Consider the following 19,800-nt stretch of genomic DNA (forward strand, 5'->3'; position numbering starts at 1 on the left):
TTGCTTGTGGAGGGATCCAGGTGTGAACAGGACAAAGTCTGAGCAGGGCAGCCTCCCAACCAGGGGCCTCCCGGAATCTGAGGATAGGTGGGAGAGTGGAGAGTGTTGCTTTGGCGAGAAGGGACCCACATTGTTCCATTAAGACACCATGGGGTGGACATAATTCCCAAAGATACAAGGTGGCAGTACTGTCCTTCTCTCTAATATCTTTCAATGAAAAATTCTTCAGCCTAGGAGGTAAGAGAGGTTTGGGGTACCTGAGAGATTCCTGGTGCATTTTTGGAACATTTCACCTAAGATGTCAGCCTAATGTATTTTAATACACAGCTTCATTCCTTATCCCCTTGCTTTCCCTTCTCCCATTGCTTACTTCCCCGTGGCTACTTTGAGTGATTGCTTCAGCCTTTAGGGTGTAAGGTGGTGGCCTCCTAACTCCTCACTTTTACCTGGGGTAATTATGCCTGAAGTCTTAGAGTTCTTCAGTGAGGGATCAACTGTCCATCTGTCCTTCAGGGTCTGGTGTGGATGATCCTGTGGGAGAAGTCTCTATTCAGGTGGACTTGTTTACACATCCTGGAACTGGAGAGCACAAGGTCACAGTGAAAGGTGAGTGGCACAGACTTACAGGTCTCAGACCTTTTCTTATGCAGTGGCCTCATCAGTTGAAGGTAGGGGCTGCTTTATCTCAGTACTCCAGCTTAGCCCTCCTCCAAAGGGAATGCCACCTGGGGGCTCAAGAACTGGGAACGCTTGGTGGGATCCCTCACAGGCTTCCCTTGTTTGGGCAGTGGTAGCTGCCAATGACCTCAAGTGGCAAACAGCGGGTATGTTCCGGCCCTTTGTGGAAGTGACCATGGTTGGCCCACACCAAAGTGACAAGAAGAGGAAGTTCACAACCAAGTCAAAGAGCAACAACTGGGCTCCCAAGTACAACGAGACATTTCACTTGTGAGTTATGGGGTAGGGAACCTGCAGGACTCTGGGATGGGGGTGAGCTGCGGGGTAAGACTTGAGAGGGGAGAGGAGGGATGGGTTGGATGATGGCTGGGGTAAATTCAGTTGAAGACTCTTTCAGCTCTGGCCTCCTCCCTTCCACCCCCGCCCCCCTGTGCTCACAGCCTCCTGGGAAATGAAGAGGGACCAGAAGCCTATGAGTTGCAAATATGTGTGAAGGATTACTGCTTTGCCCGTGAGGATCGTGTTCTGGGGCTGGCTGTGATGCCTCTGAGGGATGTGGCAGCTAAGGGCAGCTGTGCTTGCTGGTGCCCCTTGGGCCGGAAGATCCACATGGATGAGACAGGCATGACTATTCTCCGGATTCTATCTCAGAGAAGCAATGACGAAGTGGCTCGAGAGTTTGTGAAGCTCAAATCAGAGTCTCGTTCCATAGAAGAGGGGAGCTGAGCACCTAGGTTCCTGTGCCAACCAGATGGCATCAGTTCCACAAGTCAGGGCCAGTGAGAGTTACTATGTAGGGTCCTCATAGTCGAGAGGTTGACTCCTTCAGTTTAAGGAAATTAAAGGAAAAATTTGGGGTGATGAGAGTATGGCTTTTCACAGAAAGGGTCATGAATCCCTGACCAGCAGGTCTGTGGTGCTAGGAGCTGGGCTATGGGGGTTATAGCATAGGTTTTCCATAAAGGGAGAGACAGACATTTCTGAGAGTGTCAGCCATTCTTGGTAGACACTCCTTCACCCCACACCCTATCTCCATCCCTCTCTATGCCACACCTTATCCAGCTAGACCCATACATATCAACCATTAGAAGAACAAGTTTAGAGAGCCTGGAGCATGTACCTGGTTAGCTAAATGGTCAGTTGAGCCTCCAGGTGTTGCTGAGCCCTGTAGTCTGGATTGGAGTATGGCCAGGGTAGGAACATACAGAATAGTATTTAGACTCTCCCTTGAGCAGGATCCACTGGTTTTGTGTGGCCCCCATGAAAACAAGGCTATGAGACTGATCAAGATACCTTCTAGAAATGAGCTGTGCTAATCCTTTCCTCCAAATTGTATGTCATGAGTAGAATGAGGTTCACATGATACTTCAGAGCCCTAAGCAGAATATTCTTTGGAACCCAAACACCAGAGGCCACCTGCCCAGGAATCCCCCTCCCTCACTCCTGGAGTAAGGGGAGCAATGATGTTTCAGGGCATGAGAGGCTATTCCTTTGTGTATGTACCTAAGGCTAGTTGAAGGATCCAGGAGAGAGGGGTGTATTTTCTTCTTGATTAGGCTCTGAACAATGCCAAAAATTGTGGAAACCAGTCTAGAAGGAGTGCACCTTACCTATGGCTACTACTGCCTCCTGGTTGTCCTCTCCTTTGCAGAAAGAATCTAGTCTTTGGCCTCACTCCCCTCCATCTAGGTCAGCTGCTGTTCCCCTCACAGATGTTCAACCCTACAGAAGGAGGTTGAACTATGATCCCTCTGTACAGGCTGGATGGAGGGGGCATCAACATTCCCTGGGAAGTCAGAGACAAACTCAGGAGGTCATATGGACTTCTCAGGCCCTTGATCAGAGATGTGACATGGTTCTTGGATATCCTTGGTAGCAGCCTCCTGGACCTCCTGAGGACTCTGAATTATCCACAGCTGTACTGGCCATTACATGTAACAAGAAACTAAGCATCTTTGCTGTTGTTAATTATTGTATGTGCCATTGTTACGGGACATTTTTGGCTAGTGTATAATAAATTATCTTATAGCAGCCTTTGGGGTCTGGTAATTCTGTTAAGGTGTGGAAAGCTGTAGAAATGACTATTCTGTATAATCCTGTATAATGGTAAATTTTGTACCTGGCCCTTCACTGCTTCCCCCCCCCCACTAGAGGTGGAACCTAAAGCAGCTCTGGATAAGGACCAAGAAGGAAAGCAGGAAATGGGCTAGCATCTTGGCCTTGGCCTTGGCCTTGACCTGAGATCACCAATCTAGTTAACAGAGTCATGGGACCCAAGGTATCAGCTTCCTGCAGAAGGTCCAGAAGAGTAGGAGATGTCATGTGCTAGTAAAAACTAATCGATGTTGTGAGGACAAGGTAAGCGTCTGCTGGGGAAAGGTGTGCCTCTGGGAGGGCTGAGGCTGCCCTGTACAGAACAGAGTAGGCCTAGGAGTAGAAATTGACCTTTCATTTGGGAAAATTCAAGGAAGGAAAGCTGGAATAGAAAGTCTCCTCCTATATTGGAAGAAACAAGGTAGAAGTGAGGCCTCCTGCCACGGGAATCAGAGAAGCTGACACAGAAAGTGCCTACCTAACCTAGTTTCTTAGCCCTTGTATGGTGGGAGCTGAGTGGAAGCACAGGACAGGGGATTAACTCCAGCCTTCCATTTCCTCATTTCCATTTGCTTGCTAAATAAATCCTTACAATTCAGTTACCCAGTCATTTTTAAACTTCCTCCTTCTTCCCCAAGCCATTTGCCTTCTGTCATTTCTGTCTTAAACTTACCTGTTGAATGCATTGTCTTACCTCAGTTCCCAGTACCACAAATGGAATAGTGGCTTTTAGTTCCTCTGGTCTGGATTACGGTGATAATCACCTGCCTCGTTCTGCCCCTGCCCTCTTCACATAACTCTGGTAAGTCTCTCTCCTGTTAAAACTATTCAGTGGCTATCTATCATAGAGACTTTGGGCTGAAATTCGAAGACCCTCCAAGACAGTGCAGACATACCCCCACCATCCTGAAGCTATTTTAAAGCACTTACCTGTAGTTCCAACCCCCCCCACACACACACTGTGCACTCCTATCCCTCTGTGCCTTTGCACATTCTGTTCCACCTTACTGGAATGGCCTATGGGCTTTTCCACCGCCTTCTAGGTTCTGATACTTCGTGGCAACCTTTAGGACCCAACCAACCCTGAACCCTTTCAAACAGCACTTTACATAATTATAATTTACTTGTTTGTCTTCCCTCAAAACCTTGTGATCCACCCAAGGCAGGGTCTCAGTATTTCATCTGTGTTCCCCGGCGGCCAGCACAGAGGGCGTTCAGGTACTTAGAGCCAGCCCAACAGCTGCACGACACCTTCGGGAAACCAAGGCGGGCAGGGGCGGTTGACTGGGTCCTCAGAAGAGGGGCGTGGTTGGAGGTGGGCTTATGGCTTCTAGTGAGGGGCGTGGTCAGAGGCGGGGCTCCGCGCTAGGCCCACCCCCTGGGGCTCTAGGGCGCCTGCGCAGAAAGCGTTAAGATGGAGATCGCTGGAGTTGACGACTGCAAGGCAATGGTGAGCGAGAAGCGCCCGAAGGTGGCGCCGGAGGAAAGGTTATTGCCTTTTGCCTCCCAACACTGAAGAGACTAACCGCGTACTACCTGAGATTCTTACGGTTCTGTGTACTTCCCACTAATACCTGTCTATCCTTATACTTTCTTGTAAACTGTTCTCCCGATAGTCCCCGAGGTTATTGCCCTCTCCCCATACTTGAGTATACATAAGGGTTTCCCAGGCACTCCAGAGAAGATATATTTGCCCAAATACCTACCAAAGAGGATTTTTATTCCCCACCAAACACTTCCCAAAGCGGGGTACATTTATACAGTTACCTCCTGAAGCGGATACCCCCAAACCCCTAGCTAAGGCACATTCTATTAACTCATGGAGTTTGTCGACTTCTCCAGCAATATCCAGATTCGCTGAAGAAAAGCATAAATCTTATACCACATTTGACTTGAAAGTGGCACATTTGCTATCATTGTCTCATATGGCACAGGAGACCTACTCCATAAGAAAAGTTAAACTCTGGCTGGCTACCCATGGCTTGCAACAGCCTTGCAAGTTTGAATTAGTAGCTATTTAAAACCAGATTTCACATTTTAAAAATGCAGACTCCCAGCTTTAAAAAAAAGAAGAAGAAGAAGAAGAAGATCTGTTAATTTTAACTCACATTCCCACAAAGCAACTGGTGGTTGGAACTGAGAAGCAACTGTTAATTTACTATATAGTTCATTACAGACTCTGTTACTCCTTGTTTACTACAGTGGGCTTTGCTTTATTTGCCTGGCATCTGGTAGGCATTTGAGTTTGTGCCCCTGATGTAGGACTTCGGTTTGGGTCATTTTTTGAGCCAACACTTTGAGCTCTTAATGGAAATTGAAATCCAAAGAAGATGGCTAATATGTTTAGATTCTTTTTGGTTTCTGCAGTGTTCTGATTAGGATCAGAAATTGTTCTAGTAGCTAAAACCCAGGGTGAAATCTGTACCAAAGTCTTTGTGGTAAGAGAATTCAATCAAAACATTTATAGGTGGCTCTCTGGTGCATTTGATCTTTTTTTTTTTTTTAAAGATTTTATTTATTTATTTGACAGAGATAGAGACAGCCAGTGAGAGAGGGAACACAAGCAGGGGGAGTGGGAGAGGAAGAAGCAGGCTCACAGCAGAGGAGCCTGACGTGGGGCTCGATCCCATAACGCTGGGATCACGCCCTGAGCCGAAGGCAGACGCTTAACCGCTGTGCCACCCAGGCGCCCCGGTGCATTTGATCTTGAAGAAAGCCAGTGTGCCCAGCCCCTCTCTGATGAGGTCAGGCCAAGGACAGAGGTTGTTTGTCTTGAAGACTTAGTTTTATAAGGGTCTGGCTCTGGTCTGTACAGGAAGTGATGTCTCAAAAGTGCAGTCTCCCTTGTTCCAAAACACACAGATGGTAACATTCCTTCTTCCCTCAGGGAAATAACAGGCCTCATAATAATCAAAAATGGTGATAATCTGGGGCACCTGGGTGACTCAGTCAGTTAAGCATCTGCGTTTGGCTCAGGTCATGATCTCAGGGTCCTAGGATTGAGCCCCACATTGGGCTCCCTGCTCAGCAGGGAGCCTGCTTCTCCCTCTCCTTTTGCCTGACGCTCCCCCTGCTTGTCCTCTCTCTGATTCTCTCTCTTTCTGTGTCAAATAAATAAATAAAATCTTTTTTAAAAAATGGTGATAATCTGCAGGCTATATCTAATCAGAAGTGGAAGTACCTTTAATAATGGATTTTTTAAAAAGATTTATTTATTTTAGAGAACACGAGCAGGAGGGGCAGAGAGAGAGAGAATCGCAAGCAGACTCCGCACTGAAAGCAGAGCCCTATGTAGGGCTTAATCTCATGACTCTGAGATCACGAATCTGAGGAGAAACCAAGAATCCTTTGTTTAACCAACCACCCAGGTGCCCCAATAGTGGATTTTTAAAGGGACAAAATCCCTTCTTTGAACACAAATGTATGACCTACCTATTTATTGTGAACATTCAGACTCACTCCCTGAATGAAACTGCTATACCTAGAAGCAGAATAGCAAAGCTGAAGAAGCAACGTGGAATAATGAAAATGGTATTGAAGTGGAAGTCAAAAAACATGAATACTGGTATCAGCTCTATAACATACTAACAAAGAGACCTTGTTTTTTAACTTTTCAGAGGCTCAGTTTCCTGCATCTGTTAAAATAGACTAATAATTCCTGCCATGTCTACCTCAGAGAGAGCAAATGGTCTCATTTAAATGTGAAAGCACTTTGAAAACTATACACTTTCTCTAGGTATATAAGGGATTATTATTATAAATGATCCTCTGAGTTCTGATTAACTTCTAAGGAATTAGTCTTCTATCACAGGTTCAAAATGAGCAAATATTTGCTGGGCACATCCTATGTGCCAGATAGTTATCTAGCCTAGCATTGACCAAAATAAAAACGGAATAAATTTAAGAGTGAGTCACTAGCCTATTGAGTGCCCACTAAGTACCCAGTGCAGTATCACAGCATGGTGAAGCAATAGGAGGAATCTAGATGATGGGTTTAGGTTTGCACTATTCTATAGCTGTGTAAAACTAAACCACCACATCTATAAAATAAGGAGGTTAGACAAGGTAACCTCTAAGTTTCCTTCTAAAATATATTTGTCATTAAAGATTCTAATTGCTGAAGTTCTCTACTGCTAAGAGCTTATTGCCTTGCAGGGGTGATTAGTCTGACAAAACTGAATGATCATAGAACTATAGGACAATAGAGTACTAATGTCACACTAGATACAACGTAATTGTGGTAAGAACAGTGTTTTTCTGTGGGTAAGAGAGTATTTAGAGAGGCTTCTTGGAAGACCAGGGAGTCCCAGAAGGATGGAAAACTTTGGATCAGAGGAAAGGAATTAGACTCTATTATAGATATTTGAAATTAAGTCAGAATCCTTGCAGAAAAACAGCTGGTGCATTCAAAAGGGTTTAACCGAAGAGGAGTTTAACCAAAGGGTTGTTTATAGAAGTATGATTGGTATTCACAGGACCTAGAAAGGAATGTTGAAACACATCAACAGTAGCCAGTTAGTAGGACTTCCAAGCCTGAGGGGAAGGGGAAGGAGTGTTGTTACCAGAGCCCACCTAGAGCTACAATCTGAAAGAAGGACTGCCTGACAAGAGCTATGGCCATAAAGGCTAAGCAGCTGCTATAAGCAGAAATGAAGTAAAGAAATAAATGCTCTAACCTTTCTCTCTTTTCCTGCTCTCAGGTCTCCAGCTAGTACTTTCCATTGGCAAAATCCAAACAGAAGCCTAGGGGTAAGGTAGTCTGGGTGATGCAGTTCATAGAGATCAGCTTCCAATAGGGCAGAGGGAGTTGGGTGGGAGGAGACACAGCACACAGAATAACCAGCATACAAGGGATCTAGGGAAGGAAAAGTCACCATTCTGGACTCTCGCCAAGAAAGTTTTACCTAAGTTCAAATTCAAAATCCACTTTAAGACTTAGTCTCCTTAGCTGTGAAATGGGGATAGTAATGCCTTTGTCCCAGGGTGATTGTGAGGATTCTCAGGAGAGTGGGGAGGTTCAAAACTGGAGACTCTGAGGTTAATGACAGTGGCCCGAACTTAGGTAGAAGCTTTGGGTATAGAGGAAGTAGATGACTATTCCAAGTTAACTCTATTAATGAGAGAGAATGTACAGAACTTCATAATTAATTACAAATGGGAGAATGGAAGAGAGCATTGTCAAAGATGACTCTTAGGTTTCTGGCTTGGGCCACTAGGTGAATGGTAAGACTAGTAACATGTTCAAAGACAGGAAATACAAGAGAAAGCACAGATTTTGGGTGTGTGAGAGATGGGGAATAGAGATTATTTCAGTTTTGTAAATGTAGATTTTTTTTAATTGTGGTAAAATACAAATTATGTGAAACTACTTTAACCATATAAAAATATAACGACAATTCAGTGACATTAAGTGTATTCACACTGTTGTAAAACCGTCACTAATACTTATTCACACCTTTTTCATCACCCTGAATGGAAACCCCATCCATATTAAGCAGTCAGTCATTCCTTGGTACCTGTAGATTTTGAGACATTTGTGTGACATCCAAAAACAGATGTTAAGTAGCTATTTGGATATGTAATACTGAAGCTCAAAATAAAAATTCAGACTGAAGGACATAGATTTTTGAATCATTAGCATATAGATAGGGAGTTCTTAACCTGGGGCCTATGGACTTGAGTGAAAATCTCTGTCTTGAATTGGATGTAAAACGTATATAGGTGTGTATGTTTATTTTTTTTTTAAAGATTTTATTTATTGGGGTGCCTGGGTGGCACAGCGGTTAGGCGTCTGCCTTCGGCTCAGGGCGTGATCCCGGCGTTGTGGGATCCAGCCCCACATGAGGCTCCTCCGCTATGGGCCTGCTTCTTCCTCTCCCACTCCCCCTGCTTGTGTTCCCTCTCTTGCTGGCTGTCTCTATCTCTGTCAAATAAATAAATAAAATCTTTTTTAAAAAATTAAAAAATAAAAGATTTTATTTATTTATTTGACAGAGCACACAAGTCGGGGGGCATAGAGAGAGAAGCAGACTCACCACTGAACAGGACTTAATTCCCAGGACCTTGAGATCATGACCTGAGCTGAAGGCGGACATTTAACCAACTGAGCCACCTAGCCACCCTAGTGTGTATGTTTATTTTTATGAAAAAAAGAGCATTAATCAGATTCTCAAAGGAATTTCTTAACCTGAACAAAGTTACTAATCAATGATGTATATAGTAAATGAAGCCAGTTGAGGGGGCAGGGGAAGTGGTTAAGAAAACTCAGGGAGGGGCGCCTGGGTGGCTTAGTCGTTAAGTGTCCGCCTTTGGCTCAGGGCGTAATCCCAGCAGTCTGGGATCAAGCCCCACATCGGGCTCCTCTGCTGGGAGCCTGCTGCTTCCTCTTCCACTCCCACTGCTTGTGTTCCCTCTCTCGCTGGCTGTCTCTCTCTCTGTTAAATAAATAAAATCTTAAAAAAAAGAAAAGAAAAAAGAAAGGAAGAAAGAAAGAAAAGAAAAAGAGAGAAGAAAGAAAGAGAAAGAAAGAAAGAAAGAAAGAAAGAAAGAAAGAAAGAAAGAAAGAAAAAGAAAAAAAAAAGGGAAAGTGAGGAGTGAGAAAAGAATGAGGATGGGAACTTGGGTAACATTTAAGGTATAGAGAGGTCCAAAGGGTGTTCTCTTAAATACAGGAAATAAAATTCATGTCTGCTTCAAGATAAGTAAAGGTTTTTAAAGGGCAATGTCATTTCCTAGTTGTTAGATATACCTCACTGATTGCCTTTGTCAAATACCCAGACATTCATTTCATAAACGCATTCATTTGTGATCTTAAATAGATGGTCTAATTAAGTGATTAACCATAACTTCTTCCTGATTTAGTCTTATTTTTGGCCATTAGGTTGGTAGGTAGGGAGAGTACCATTTACAAAGTCAGTAATAGAGAATTGACTAAGTTGTCATAATTTGCAACAAGCATGTGTACATGCCTGTGTGTATCTAGTATATTGTGGACTTTATGATAAACCAGTAATTCTCAAAGTATGGGATCTGAACCAACACTATCAGCATCACCTGAATTTGTAAGAAATGTAAATTGTTGGGCCCTACCACAGACCTGCTGAATCGGAAACTCATGGGACCCAGCCTTCCAGGTGATTCTGGTGCCAGTTAAAGTTTGAGAACAGCTGTGATAGATCATTCCTGGTCAGCTTGTTTCATTTTGTGAATAAAACATGGTTTCCTGGTTCTTTCATTATCTTTTATTTGGTAAAATATGGATGGCAACATTTTGCAATGTCTGACGAGTTTCTTATGAAAAAAAGTTGACTGAACATTCTTATCTATCTGTTACCTTCTCCACCACTCTGAATTACTGATACAAATACTATTCCCTACATGTTATTTTCCTCTTTGGTGTGTAGTACTTATCTTCAACATAAATTGCAAAGTGTCAAGCTATTAAAATGTCATGGAAAAGGAAATAATTATTTATGTGAGTAGTCTTTCTTATCCATCCAGTCCTTTGTTTTGAAATCTCCTAGTCTTCTGCCTGAGTCATAGCCTTGGCTTCAGAGATTATGAAATGAACCTCACTGAACTTGCACCCTTTTTCGCTCTTCTCTACCCCTATCAAGACATTTTTCAGGGGCGCCTGGGTGGCACAGCGGTTAAGCGTCTGCCTTCGGCTCAGGGCGTGATCCCGGCGTTATGGGATCGAGCCCCACATCAGGCTCTTCTGCTATGAGCCTGCTTCTTCCTCTTCCCACTCCCTCTGCTTGTGTTCCCTCTCTCACTGGCTGTCTCTATCTCTGTCGAATAAATAAATAAAATCCTTAAAAAAAAAAAAAAAGACGTTTTTCAGCTATGTGGCCTTGCCTAGAGATGCAATAGCTATATACAGATCCCTTGAGTTCCCTGACATTAGTTGCCGTAGTCAGAAAGAAAGTAGAAGCCACAGACTGAATTTGAAGAGAATTGGACTTTGTTAGCAAGGCCAATCAGGGAGTGTTTTCAGCTTCTGCTAGTCCAAGGGATAAGCCAGACAGCACAGTATTTTAGTTATTTCTGTTTTTTTAAGATTATACACTAATTGAGGGTATAGATGATGTTTTATCTTTGACCATGTTTTAACTAACACATATTAGGCATAAAAACACTTGCCAAATTAGATTCACTTAATCCAGAAGTTAGAAGATAAAGAGTTTAATTCTGGCTCTACTTCTAAGCCACTTTGAGTTAACTTAATTGACCTCTGTTTTCCTCATTCTGAGACAGATATAGTTTTGCCCTGCCTACTTCCCAGAATCTTTATAAGAATCTAAAAAGAGAATATATATAAAGAACTCTTTAAAAGTCCAGAGAACTCTGTAAATGTGAGGTTACATAATAATCTTGATTTATATGCCCTCTATTTTAGAGGAATAATTAGTTCCTTCTGGATTGTGGAGAGAACACAGTATAATGAGCTAGAAGTCGAGGTGCTGGTTTTAATCCTGATCTCCTTTAAATTCTTTGGGTCTTAATTTTCATTTCTCTCAAATGAAGAACAGAGCAAATTGGTATGGTGGTTCCTACACTTGTTTATACATTGAAATCACCTGGTACTGAAAAATGCTGATGTCTGGAACCAACCAGCGTTAAGTTTGATTTAATTGGTTTGGAATGCATGCTGGGCCTTGAGAATTTTTTCTTAACGTCTCTTTAGCAGCCAAGGTTTGTTTTGTTTATTGTTTAAATCAGCAAAACCATTATTCAGATACAATCTTACACAAAATTCTAGGTTACCAGTGAAGCTTTTGCAGTCATTTTTTTAGGACTTTAAACTCTGCCAATCCTTTTTTCTCATGCCCCATTTTAGAACTCCTGAGGCTTCAGAGAACACTGTTAGAAAAACACTGGAATAGACCATTTTCAAGATCCCTTCCAGCTCCAAAACAATGTTATATCCCTATGCCTTCTCACAAGATCTCTGTCCTATCTTTTTCTTAACACCAATCTGACCCAATGTCAGACTGATTGTTACAGAGGCTAGCTTTCAATTTACCTCCTGCTGATTACGCTAGCTCTTTTGCTGCAAGGTAATGAATAGTCTAAAGTTTAATAGGCAAAGGGACCTCCTGGGTTTCTTGTTGCTACCCCTCCCAGAGATTCTGAGTCAGTACGTCCAGAGTGGGGATCAGGTGTCTGTATTTTCCACAAAGACTTTTCATGTTTTTGAAACAATTGGTTCATGGACCATGCTTTTGGGAATGATTGCTCTAAGAGGTTCTCAGTCACATGTAAAGAATAAGGGATGCTGAAATGTGGGGACATAGTGGAATAGTGGATTTTCTCCTGAGTTCAGTGACAGATCTACTAAAGAGGAGCATGTGGACATTTAAGAATTTAAATTCTACTCCATGGTATTTGACCACAGCTCTCAGTTACTGCCCTGGAAATGCACTTGACAGTCATCTCTTCATCTGTGGCCAAGTCTACAAGAGAGATAACAAAAATTGTAGTCAAGAGCAGTCAGGCAAGCAGGGATTCAAATCTCTACCACTGTGACTCTACCGCTCTCTGATTGTAGGACCTTGAGCAACCCACTTAATCTTGGGCCCAGGTTTTTCATCTGTAGGAAAGAATAATATCCTCTTTCTAGGCCCAGGTCTTAGTGAAAATTGGACAAGATGATCTTTGTAAAGTACTTAGTAAAGTGTCCAGCGCACAGTAAATTTTGATAAATAGTATTATGTCAGTGGGGCCTGGACTGATAAGAAGTTTTTGTTTTATCCTTAGGTGGTGTTTCTCTGAAATGAAATACATAAAACGTTTTATTTCCGGTAAGTGCTCAGCTCGTATCTGCTGAGCTGCTCAAGTTCAACATCTTACTTACTACTATGCTGTACCATGTTCTACCCACAAGGCAAGGAAATTGGTTGCTGTGCTCTCAGAGCACTCATTAAAGGATTGTACTAAAGCCCACCAAGAAGCTTCTTACAATTTTGGATCTCCTAGAAACTTCTTAGGGGAGGACACAGACTTGACTTCCCTCTGACCTGGCTTTGAGACTATTTTTGCTGCAAAGGTGGGAGGGAAAAAATTACAAAATTGAACTTGAGGTTATCGTAAAAAGTCTTTGGTTATAACCGCTGATGATAATAGTTCACATTAATTCTCATAGAGAGTGATGTTTGTTTTTTTAAATTTAATTTAATTGTTAAATTTAATTTTTTTAAAAGATTTAATTTATTTGACACAGGGAGAGAGACAGCCTAGAGAGAGAACACAAGCAGGGGGAGTAGGAGAGGGAGAAGCAGGGAGCAGGGAACTGGACTCAGGGCTCCATCCCACAACCCTGGGATCATGACCTGAGCCGAAGGCAGATGCTTAACGACTGAGCCACCTAGGCGCCCTGAGTGTTTTTTTGCAGGGCAGTGAGAGGAATGTTCTACCTAAAGACTTGAGGCAGACAGTTAAGTGATTTAATTTGGAAGGTGTTAAACAGAAAGCCAAGTCTGCTTTGATAGCCATGGTGTAAGTATCTTTAGCAAAAGGTATAATGAGTGAATGTTTCTCATCTGTGTACTTTCAAAAGGAAATGGGACTAGTCCAACAGAAACTTTCACTGGGCTCATTGATTTAATTGTAATTATTGATATTATAGTAAGATGAATCACAATTTGAACATTCGACATCCTTTTTTCCATGAGCTTAAGACAATCAAAAGGATCTTATTGAATTTGTTTCCCTTCGTATAGAGATCTAAATTAATAACTCATTTCTCCAATCCCAGACCATATACTTTGCATCCTTAGTATCACAGTTTGCCTCATTAATATCAGTCAGTTTCTGTTGTGGCTATTTTGGAGAAAGCTTAGACTTGCTACCAATATCTGGAGCTAAACTCTCCACATAATTCCAACCAAATGACTGTTGACTATTTGAGAGGGTCCCCTCCAACAAAAGGAAAACTTTTTGTCATAGTTCTTTGCGGATATGCTTTTGAAAAATTTTAAAATGAGTAAAAGAGCTATGAGTGTGTGTGTTCGAGGAGGAGAGAAGGTGGTTTTTGGTTTAGTGAAACAAAAGCCATTCTACTTGAACTACATTTGTTGCCATAATTTTAAAAGGTGATGGGGCACCTAGCTGGCTCAATCAGTAAAGCATGAGACTCTTAAACATTGAGTCATGAGTTCAAGCCCTTGTTGGGTGTGGAGCCTTAAAAAAACATATATATTTTTTTGTTTGTTTTTTGTTTTGTTTTTTTTTTTAGCTGAGATTTGAAGAATGGGTGGATGGATTTTAGCTAAATCAAGGAATGTGAGAGTTACATGAAAGAGAATTATCCTGAAATTGGGAAGGGAGAATTGTTAAAAGTTTCACATGATATCTTTTGTAGTTTGAACCTTTCTTTAACTTAGGTATACTCAATGTATATGTAAAGTGTTATATACATTTATCTGAAAATTGACATTATTATCTGCATTGGTAGCTCTCCAAATCCCATGCTTGTGCTTATGAAGGAAGAACCTTTAGTGCTGCCATTACATTTGACTCAGTTCTGAACTGAATGTATGTATGACTCAGTTCATACTTTTCATTCTCCTTGGCCTTTTTCATGATCTCTTCTTGTCTCATGATAGCATCAGCATATTTCTGCCTTTACAGACATAGTATCTGGTTAAGAGCTTGAGATATCCAGGCAGATCTGTGCCCATCTTTGTCTTGCTCTCTTTGTTTTTATGGTAGTTCCCAAGACAGACTTTTAGTGCTGAGACTGTTTCCTTTTAATGTCCTTCAATATAGGTTGTTGGCATAGTGCCAAAGCATTGTTCAGTGAAACCCATTCTGAGCTTGGGGCAGGACATTTCAGTTGAGGTAAGGCTTTGATGATCTGTTTCAATCCAAAAAATAACAAGTTTTAGAATATATATAGAAATTCTTAACTCTTTTGGGGGGAATAAATAATAGAGCATATTGAGAACTTTTTAAATTGCATAGGTTTTTACAGACAATTTCAGGAGGTTCACAAAGTTTCTAAAGCTCCTCTATTGAGCCTTGGCTTAGAAAACAAAAACAAGCAGGTTCCTGGCTGGCTCATTCGGTAGAGCATATGACTCTCTCTCTTTTTTTTAAAAGATTTTATTTATTTATTTATTTGACAGAGATAGAGACAGCCAGTGAGAGAGGGAACACAAGCAGGGGGAGGGAGAGGAAGAAGCAGGCTCACAGCGGAGGAGCCTGATGTGGGGCTCGATCCCACAACATCGGGATCACGCCCTGAGCCGAAGGCAGACGCTTAACCGCTGTGCCACCCAGGGGCCCCAGAGCATATGACTCTTGATCTTGGGATTGTGAATTTGACTCCCATGCTGGGTGTAGAGATTACTGAAAAAATAAATTTAGGAAAAAAAGAAAACAAAAACAGGCAAACAAACTGATTTCAGGCAGTGGCTAAACAGTGTATCCTTCAAGCAATTCTCCATAAATATGATTTCTTAATTTATATTAAACAGCGTTAAGTTCATTGTTATACCTGGAATACAGATAGTCTGTATTCTAGAATTGTGTGCTTTATTTCTCAGATCTTTCTTTAGAAGTGAGATTGGCCCAAACTGGTGGTCTTAGGAGTGAGATTGGATTCAAAATAAATAAATAAAGACTGACAAGAGCTCCAAGAAAAGGGGAACAAACCATAATCTGGGCAAAGGTGAATGTTGAGGGACTCAAGGAGTTCCAGGCCCTGACAAAGGTAACATTGGAGACAAAGGTCAGTGAGGAAGCTTGAGTTCAAAGCACTAGGCAGAAGACAAAACTGGGCCTCCCAGAATAAAAGAGGCAACAAGAAACACAAAAATATTGATGGAACAGTTTTAAATTTGTTTTTAAATTTTTTTAAAAAAGTTGAATTGGTAAATCATGTATAAGTTTTACATCCTTTTTAAAAAGATTTTATTTATTTATCTGGGAGAAAGAGAGAGCACAAGTAGGGGGAGTAGCAGGCAGAGGGAGAGGGAGAAGCAGGCTCTCCCCGCCGAGCAGAGAGCGCGGGATCATGACCGAGCCAAAGGCAGATGCTCAACCAATTGAGCCACCCAGGCACCCCTATAATATTACCATCTTAACCATTGTTAAGTGTACAGTTCAGTGGCATTAAGTCCATTCACACTGTTGGGCAACCATTACCACCATTCATCTCAGAACTCTTTTCATCTTATTAAACTGAAACTCTGTACCCATTAAGCACTAACTCCCCATTCCTCCAACCCCTGGTTCTTGGCATTTACCATTTTTCTTTTTGTCTCTATGAATTTGACTACTATAGGTGCCTCATATAAGTGGAATCATGTAGTATGTCTTTTTTGTGACTGGCTTATTTCACTCAAGATAATGTTCTCAATGTTCATCTGTGTTGTAGCTTGTGTTGTAATATCCTTTTTAAGACTGAATATTACAGTGTATGTATATATACCACATTTTGTGTATCCATTCAATATGTCGTTGGACATTTGTATTGCTTCTGTTCCTTGACTATTATGAATAGTACTGCCACGAACATGAGTGGACAAAAACCTCTTCAAGTCCCTGCTTTCAATTCTTTTGGGTGTGTGCCTAGAAGTGAAATTGCTGGATTGTATGGTGATTCTATTTTTAATTTTTTGAGGACTCACCATACTGTTTTTCATAACAACCACACCATTTTACATTCCCATCAATAGTGCACAAGAGTTCTAATTTCTCCTCATCTTTGACAATACTTATTTTTTTAATAGTAGTCATCTTAATGGATGCAGTAGAGCAGGTTTGGAATAAAAAACTTGGAAAGACACCCTGAGACTGTAGTACATTTTAAGAACTTTTTAAGACACCAGTGTATGCGGAGGGAGGTGTTAAGAGAACAGAGCAGGGGCACCTGGGTGGCTCAGTCAGTTGAGCGTCTTACTCTTAGTTTTGGCTCAAGTCATGATCCTCAGGGTTGTGGGTTCGAGCAGTCAGAGTCTGCTTGAGATTCTTTCCCTCTTCCTCCCTCCTTTGCCCCCCCAACACACACATGCATATGCATGCTTTCTCTAAATAAATACAATCTTTTTAAAAATTTTTTAAAAATTAAAAAAAAAACCTATTGAGCTGTGCCTGGGTGGCTCAGTCAGTTGAACGACTAACTCTTGATTTCCACTCAGTGGTCTCAAAGTTGGGGGTTTGAGCCCTGCTCTCTGCAGGGAGTTTGCTTGAGATTCTCTCCCTCTGCCCTTCCCCCTGCTTGCTTGCACTCGCTTGTTCTCTCTCTCTCTCTGGAATAAATAAATCTTTAAAAAACTATTGATTTTTATATAGATTATATTAAGAGACTGGCGGTCTCTTAATTTTCATGAGGAGGTTATCAACTTCACGCCCAGCTTAGATGGTTACTAGTATCTGAATCTGCTTTGTGTCGGGCTGGATCTCATGACCCTGAGATCACGACCTGAGCAGAAATCAAGAGTAAGATGCTTAACTGAGTGAGCCAACCTGGCACCCCTTAACAGTTTGCTTAATAGCAATTACCAATTAGAGAATATAATGCAAGAAAGAGTTCATATTAGCAACAAAACCTTAAAATGTCTAAAACTAAGCATAAAAAGAAATGCACAAAACCTATATGAAGAAAACTTTATGACTACTGACAGACAAAAAGATGGCCTGAATAGGGGCGCCTGGGTGGCACAGCGGTTAAGCGTCTGCCTTCGGCTCAGGGCGTGATCCCGGTGTTATGGGATCGAGCCCCATATCAGGCTTCTCCACTATGAGCCTGCTTCTTCCTCTCCCACTCCCCCTGCTTGTGTTCCCTCTCTCGCTAGCTGTCTCTATCTCTGTCGAATAAATAATAAATAAAATCTTTAAAAAAAAAAAAAAAGATGGCCTGAATAAATGGCAAAACAGGGCAGGTTCCTCAATGATATACAGTGGCTCCCATTTTCACTCAGAGTAAAAGCCAAGGTCCTTACCAAACAACAACAACAAAAAACCCAGGACTCTTAAATACAGAGAACAAACTGTTGGCTGCCAGAGCGGGGTGGGAGGGTGAGGGGCAAAACAGATAAAGGGGATCAAGAGTACACTTATTGTAATGAACACTGAGTGATGTATAGAATTGTTGAATCATTATATTGTACACCTGAAACTAATATAACACTGTATGTTAATTATACTTAAGTTAAAAAAAAAATGTTGAGGTCCTCACAATGGCCTTTTAGATCTTGCATATTCTGCCCCCACCTTGCCTGATCTCTCCTACCACTCTGCCCCTCACCTTGCTGCTGCAGCTATTCTGGCTTTCCTGCTTTTCCTTAAACAGTCTCTGTTCTCATTATTTCTTCTGATTGCAACACTCTTCCTCCAGGTAGGCCTTTGGCTAACTCCCTCGTCCGCTTCAATTTTTTCTCAGTCTCATCTTTTCTGCAAGGCCTACATGAATTTTCAGCTCCACACCACTGCCCCATCCTCCACAGAGTGGAGAGGGGCTGGAAATGGAGTTAATAATTGATCATGCTTACGTGAGGAAGTCTCCATAAAATTCCATGTGGGGTTCGGAGAGCTTCCACAAGGAGTTGGTTTTGCACCCCAACTCCACTACAGCGATGCTCCTGCGCTCACACCCTCTCAGACCTCACCCTATGTATCTCTTCATCTGGCTATTCATCTGTATCCTCTATCATAGCTTTTAATAAACTGAGAAATGTTTCCCTGAGTGAGTTGCTCTAGAAAATTAATTGAGCCTGAGAAGGGGGTCATTGGAACCTCTGATCCACAGCTGATTGGTCAGAAACACAAGTGATAAATTGAGCTTACGATTAATGTCTGAAATTGGGGAGTGGGGGAGTCTTGTTAAAACTGTACCTTTACCTTGAGATCTGATGCTACCTTTGGGTAGATAGTGTCAGAATTGACTTAAATTATAGGATACCTGGCTGGTGTTGTCAGAGACTTGCTTATTGTAAGGACACCTCCCGCCCCGCCTCATATATTTGTTGACCAAAAGTGTCAGAAGTGAAGTGTTCTGTGTGAGTAGTAAAGAAGACTCAAAGGAGAGACAGTGGAAAGACTGGGTTTTCCCTACATAGGAAGGAAAAAAGCTGAAGTTTTTCCTTTACACACCTATCTTTGTTTAAAAAGGTTATTTGGTTATCAGGGGAAAAAATATTTGGATCTATTCTTCACCAAGACTTTCACTGCTGTTGTAAAACACATATCAAATATCACTTTCCCCATTAAACCTTTCTTGACTTCTCTGACTAGAATAACTATCTTCCCTCCGAAACATTTTGGCACTTTGTTTTCTGTCCCCTCCTCCAAGTTCCCTTAAAGCAATTACCATTTGCATTATATCTGTTTATACCATTAGATCTAATTCCTTTCCCTATTCACAGTCTTCATTTTCGTATCTCACTGTAACATGTACATGGTAGGGTTTTGGGTTTTGGGGGGGTTTTTTGTCCCCAGGTTTGTTAAGATATAATTGACATATAACATTGTGTAAGTTTAAGATGTACAATGTGATGATTTGATGTATTTTGCAAAATGCACATAGGTACTAAGTGAACATTTAATAGACTAAATTAGAAAATGAAGAAAATAAGGTGTCAAGGATTCACATCATTTTTGCAGCTGTGATATCCTATAACTATGATTTTGATATTACAGTACCCCTTATCGAACTCCTTAAAATGACTATATGACTGCTATTGTTGTTTCTATTGTTTTTAATAAACTAAAAAGTGATCTTTAATATATTTAATTTTTAGGATCTCTTCGTTATTTTAGAAAAAGCTAGAAAAATTTTAGGTGTTTTTTGACCAGGGTTAGAAGTTGTGGTTCAAATCCTTCTGCTACATTGGAGGTATCCATTCAGTTAGATCTTTCCAATAAGCCAGTTGCCAAGTTTAACTTTGGTGATAATGAGTCAGCACACTGGCATTATGTCCTTTGTGACATAACTCTTTACAGTCTCCATCCTGCCTTTCCCCAGACAGAAGTGATTACTGTTTCCTCTGTGCTCCAACTGAAGCTACTTCTATTATCCCACTG

The 19,800-nt window shown here is 41.6% G+C and overlaps 2 protein-coding genes across 7 annotated transcripts in view; both read left to right on the top strand.

Annotated features, from left to right (window-relative positions):
• UNC13B (unc-13 homolog B) overlaps positions 1-2,711 on the top strand; it is a 220,767-nt gene extending 218,056 nt beyond the window's left edge. For all 6 annotated transcript variants that reach the window (XM_019809869.2, XM_002929194.4, XM_034664078.1 and 3 more), the window contains 3 exons: positions 514-606; positions 789-948; positions 1,119-2,711. In XM_019809869.2, the coding sequence (XP_019665428.1) occupies positions 514-606; positions 789-948; positions 1,119-1,404 (539 nt within the window). In that variant the 3' untranslated portion in view covers positions 1,405-2,711. The remainder of the gene's footprint in view (positions 1-513; positions 607-788; positions 949-1,118) is intronic.
• Positions 2,712-2,833: 122 nt separating this feature from the next.
• The window catches only part of LOC100475639 (phospholipid-transporting ATPase FetA), a 121,519-nt gene continuing 104,552 nt past the window's right edge, over positions 2,834-19,800 (top strand). Inside the window, exon 1 of the mRNA XM_034665560.1 lies at positions 2,834-4,222. The gene's annotated coding sequence lies outside the window, so the exon portion shown is untranslated. The remainder of the gene's footprint in view (positions 4,223-19,800) is intronic.

The sequence above is a fragment of the Ailuropoda melanoleuca genome, chromosome 7 (assembly GCF_002007445.2).
Source record: "Ailuropoda melanoleuca isolate Jingjing chromosome 7, ASM200744v2, whole genome shotgun sequence".
NCBI lineage: Eukaryota > Metazoa > Chordata > Mammalia > Carnivora > Ursidae > Ailuropoda > Ailuropoda melanoleuca.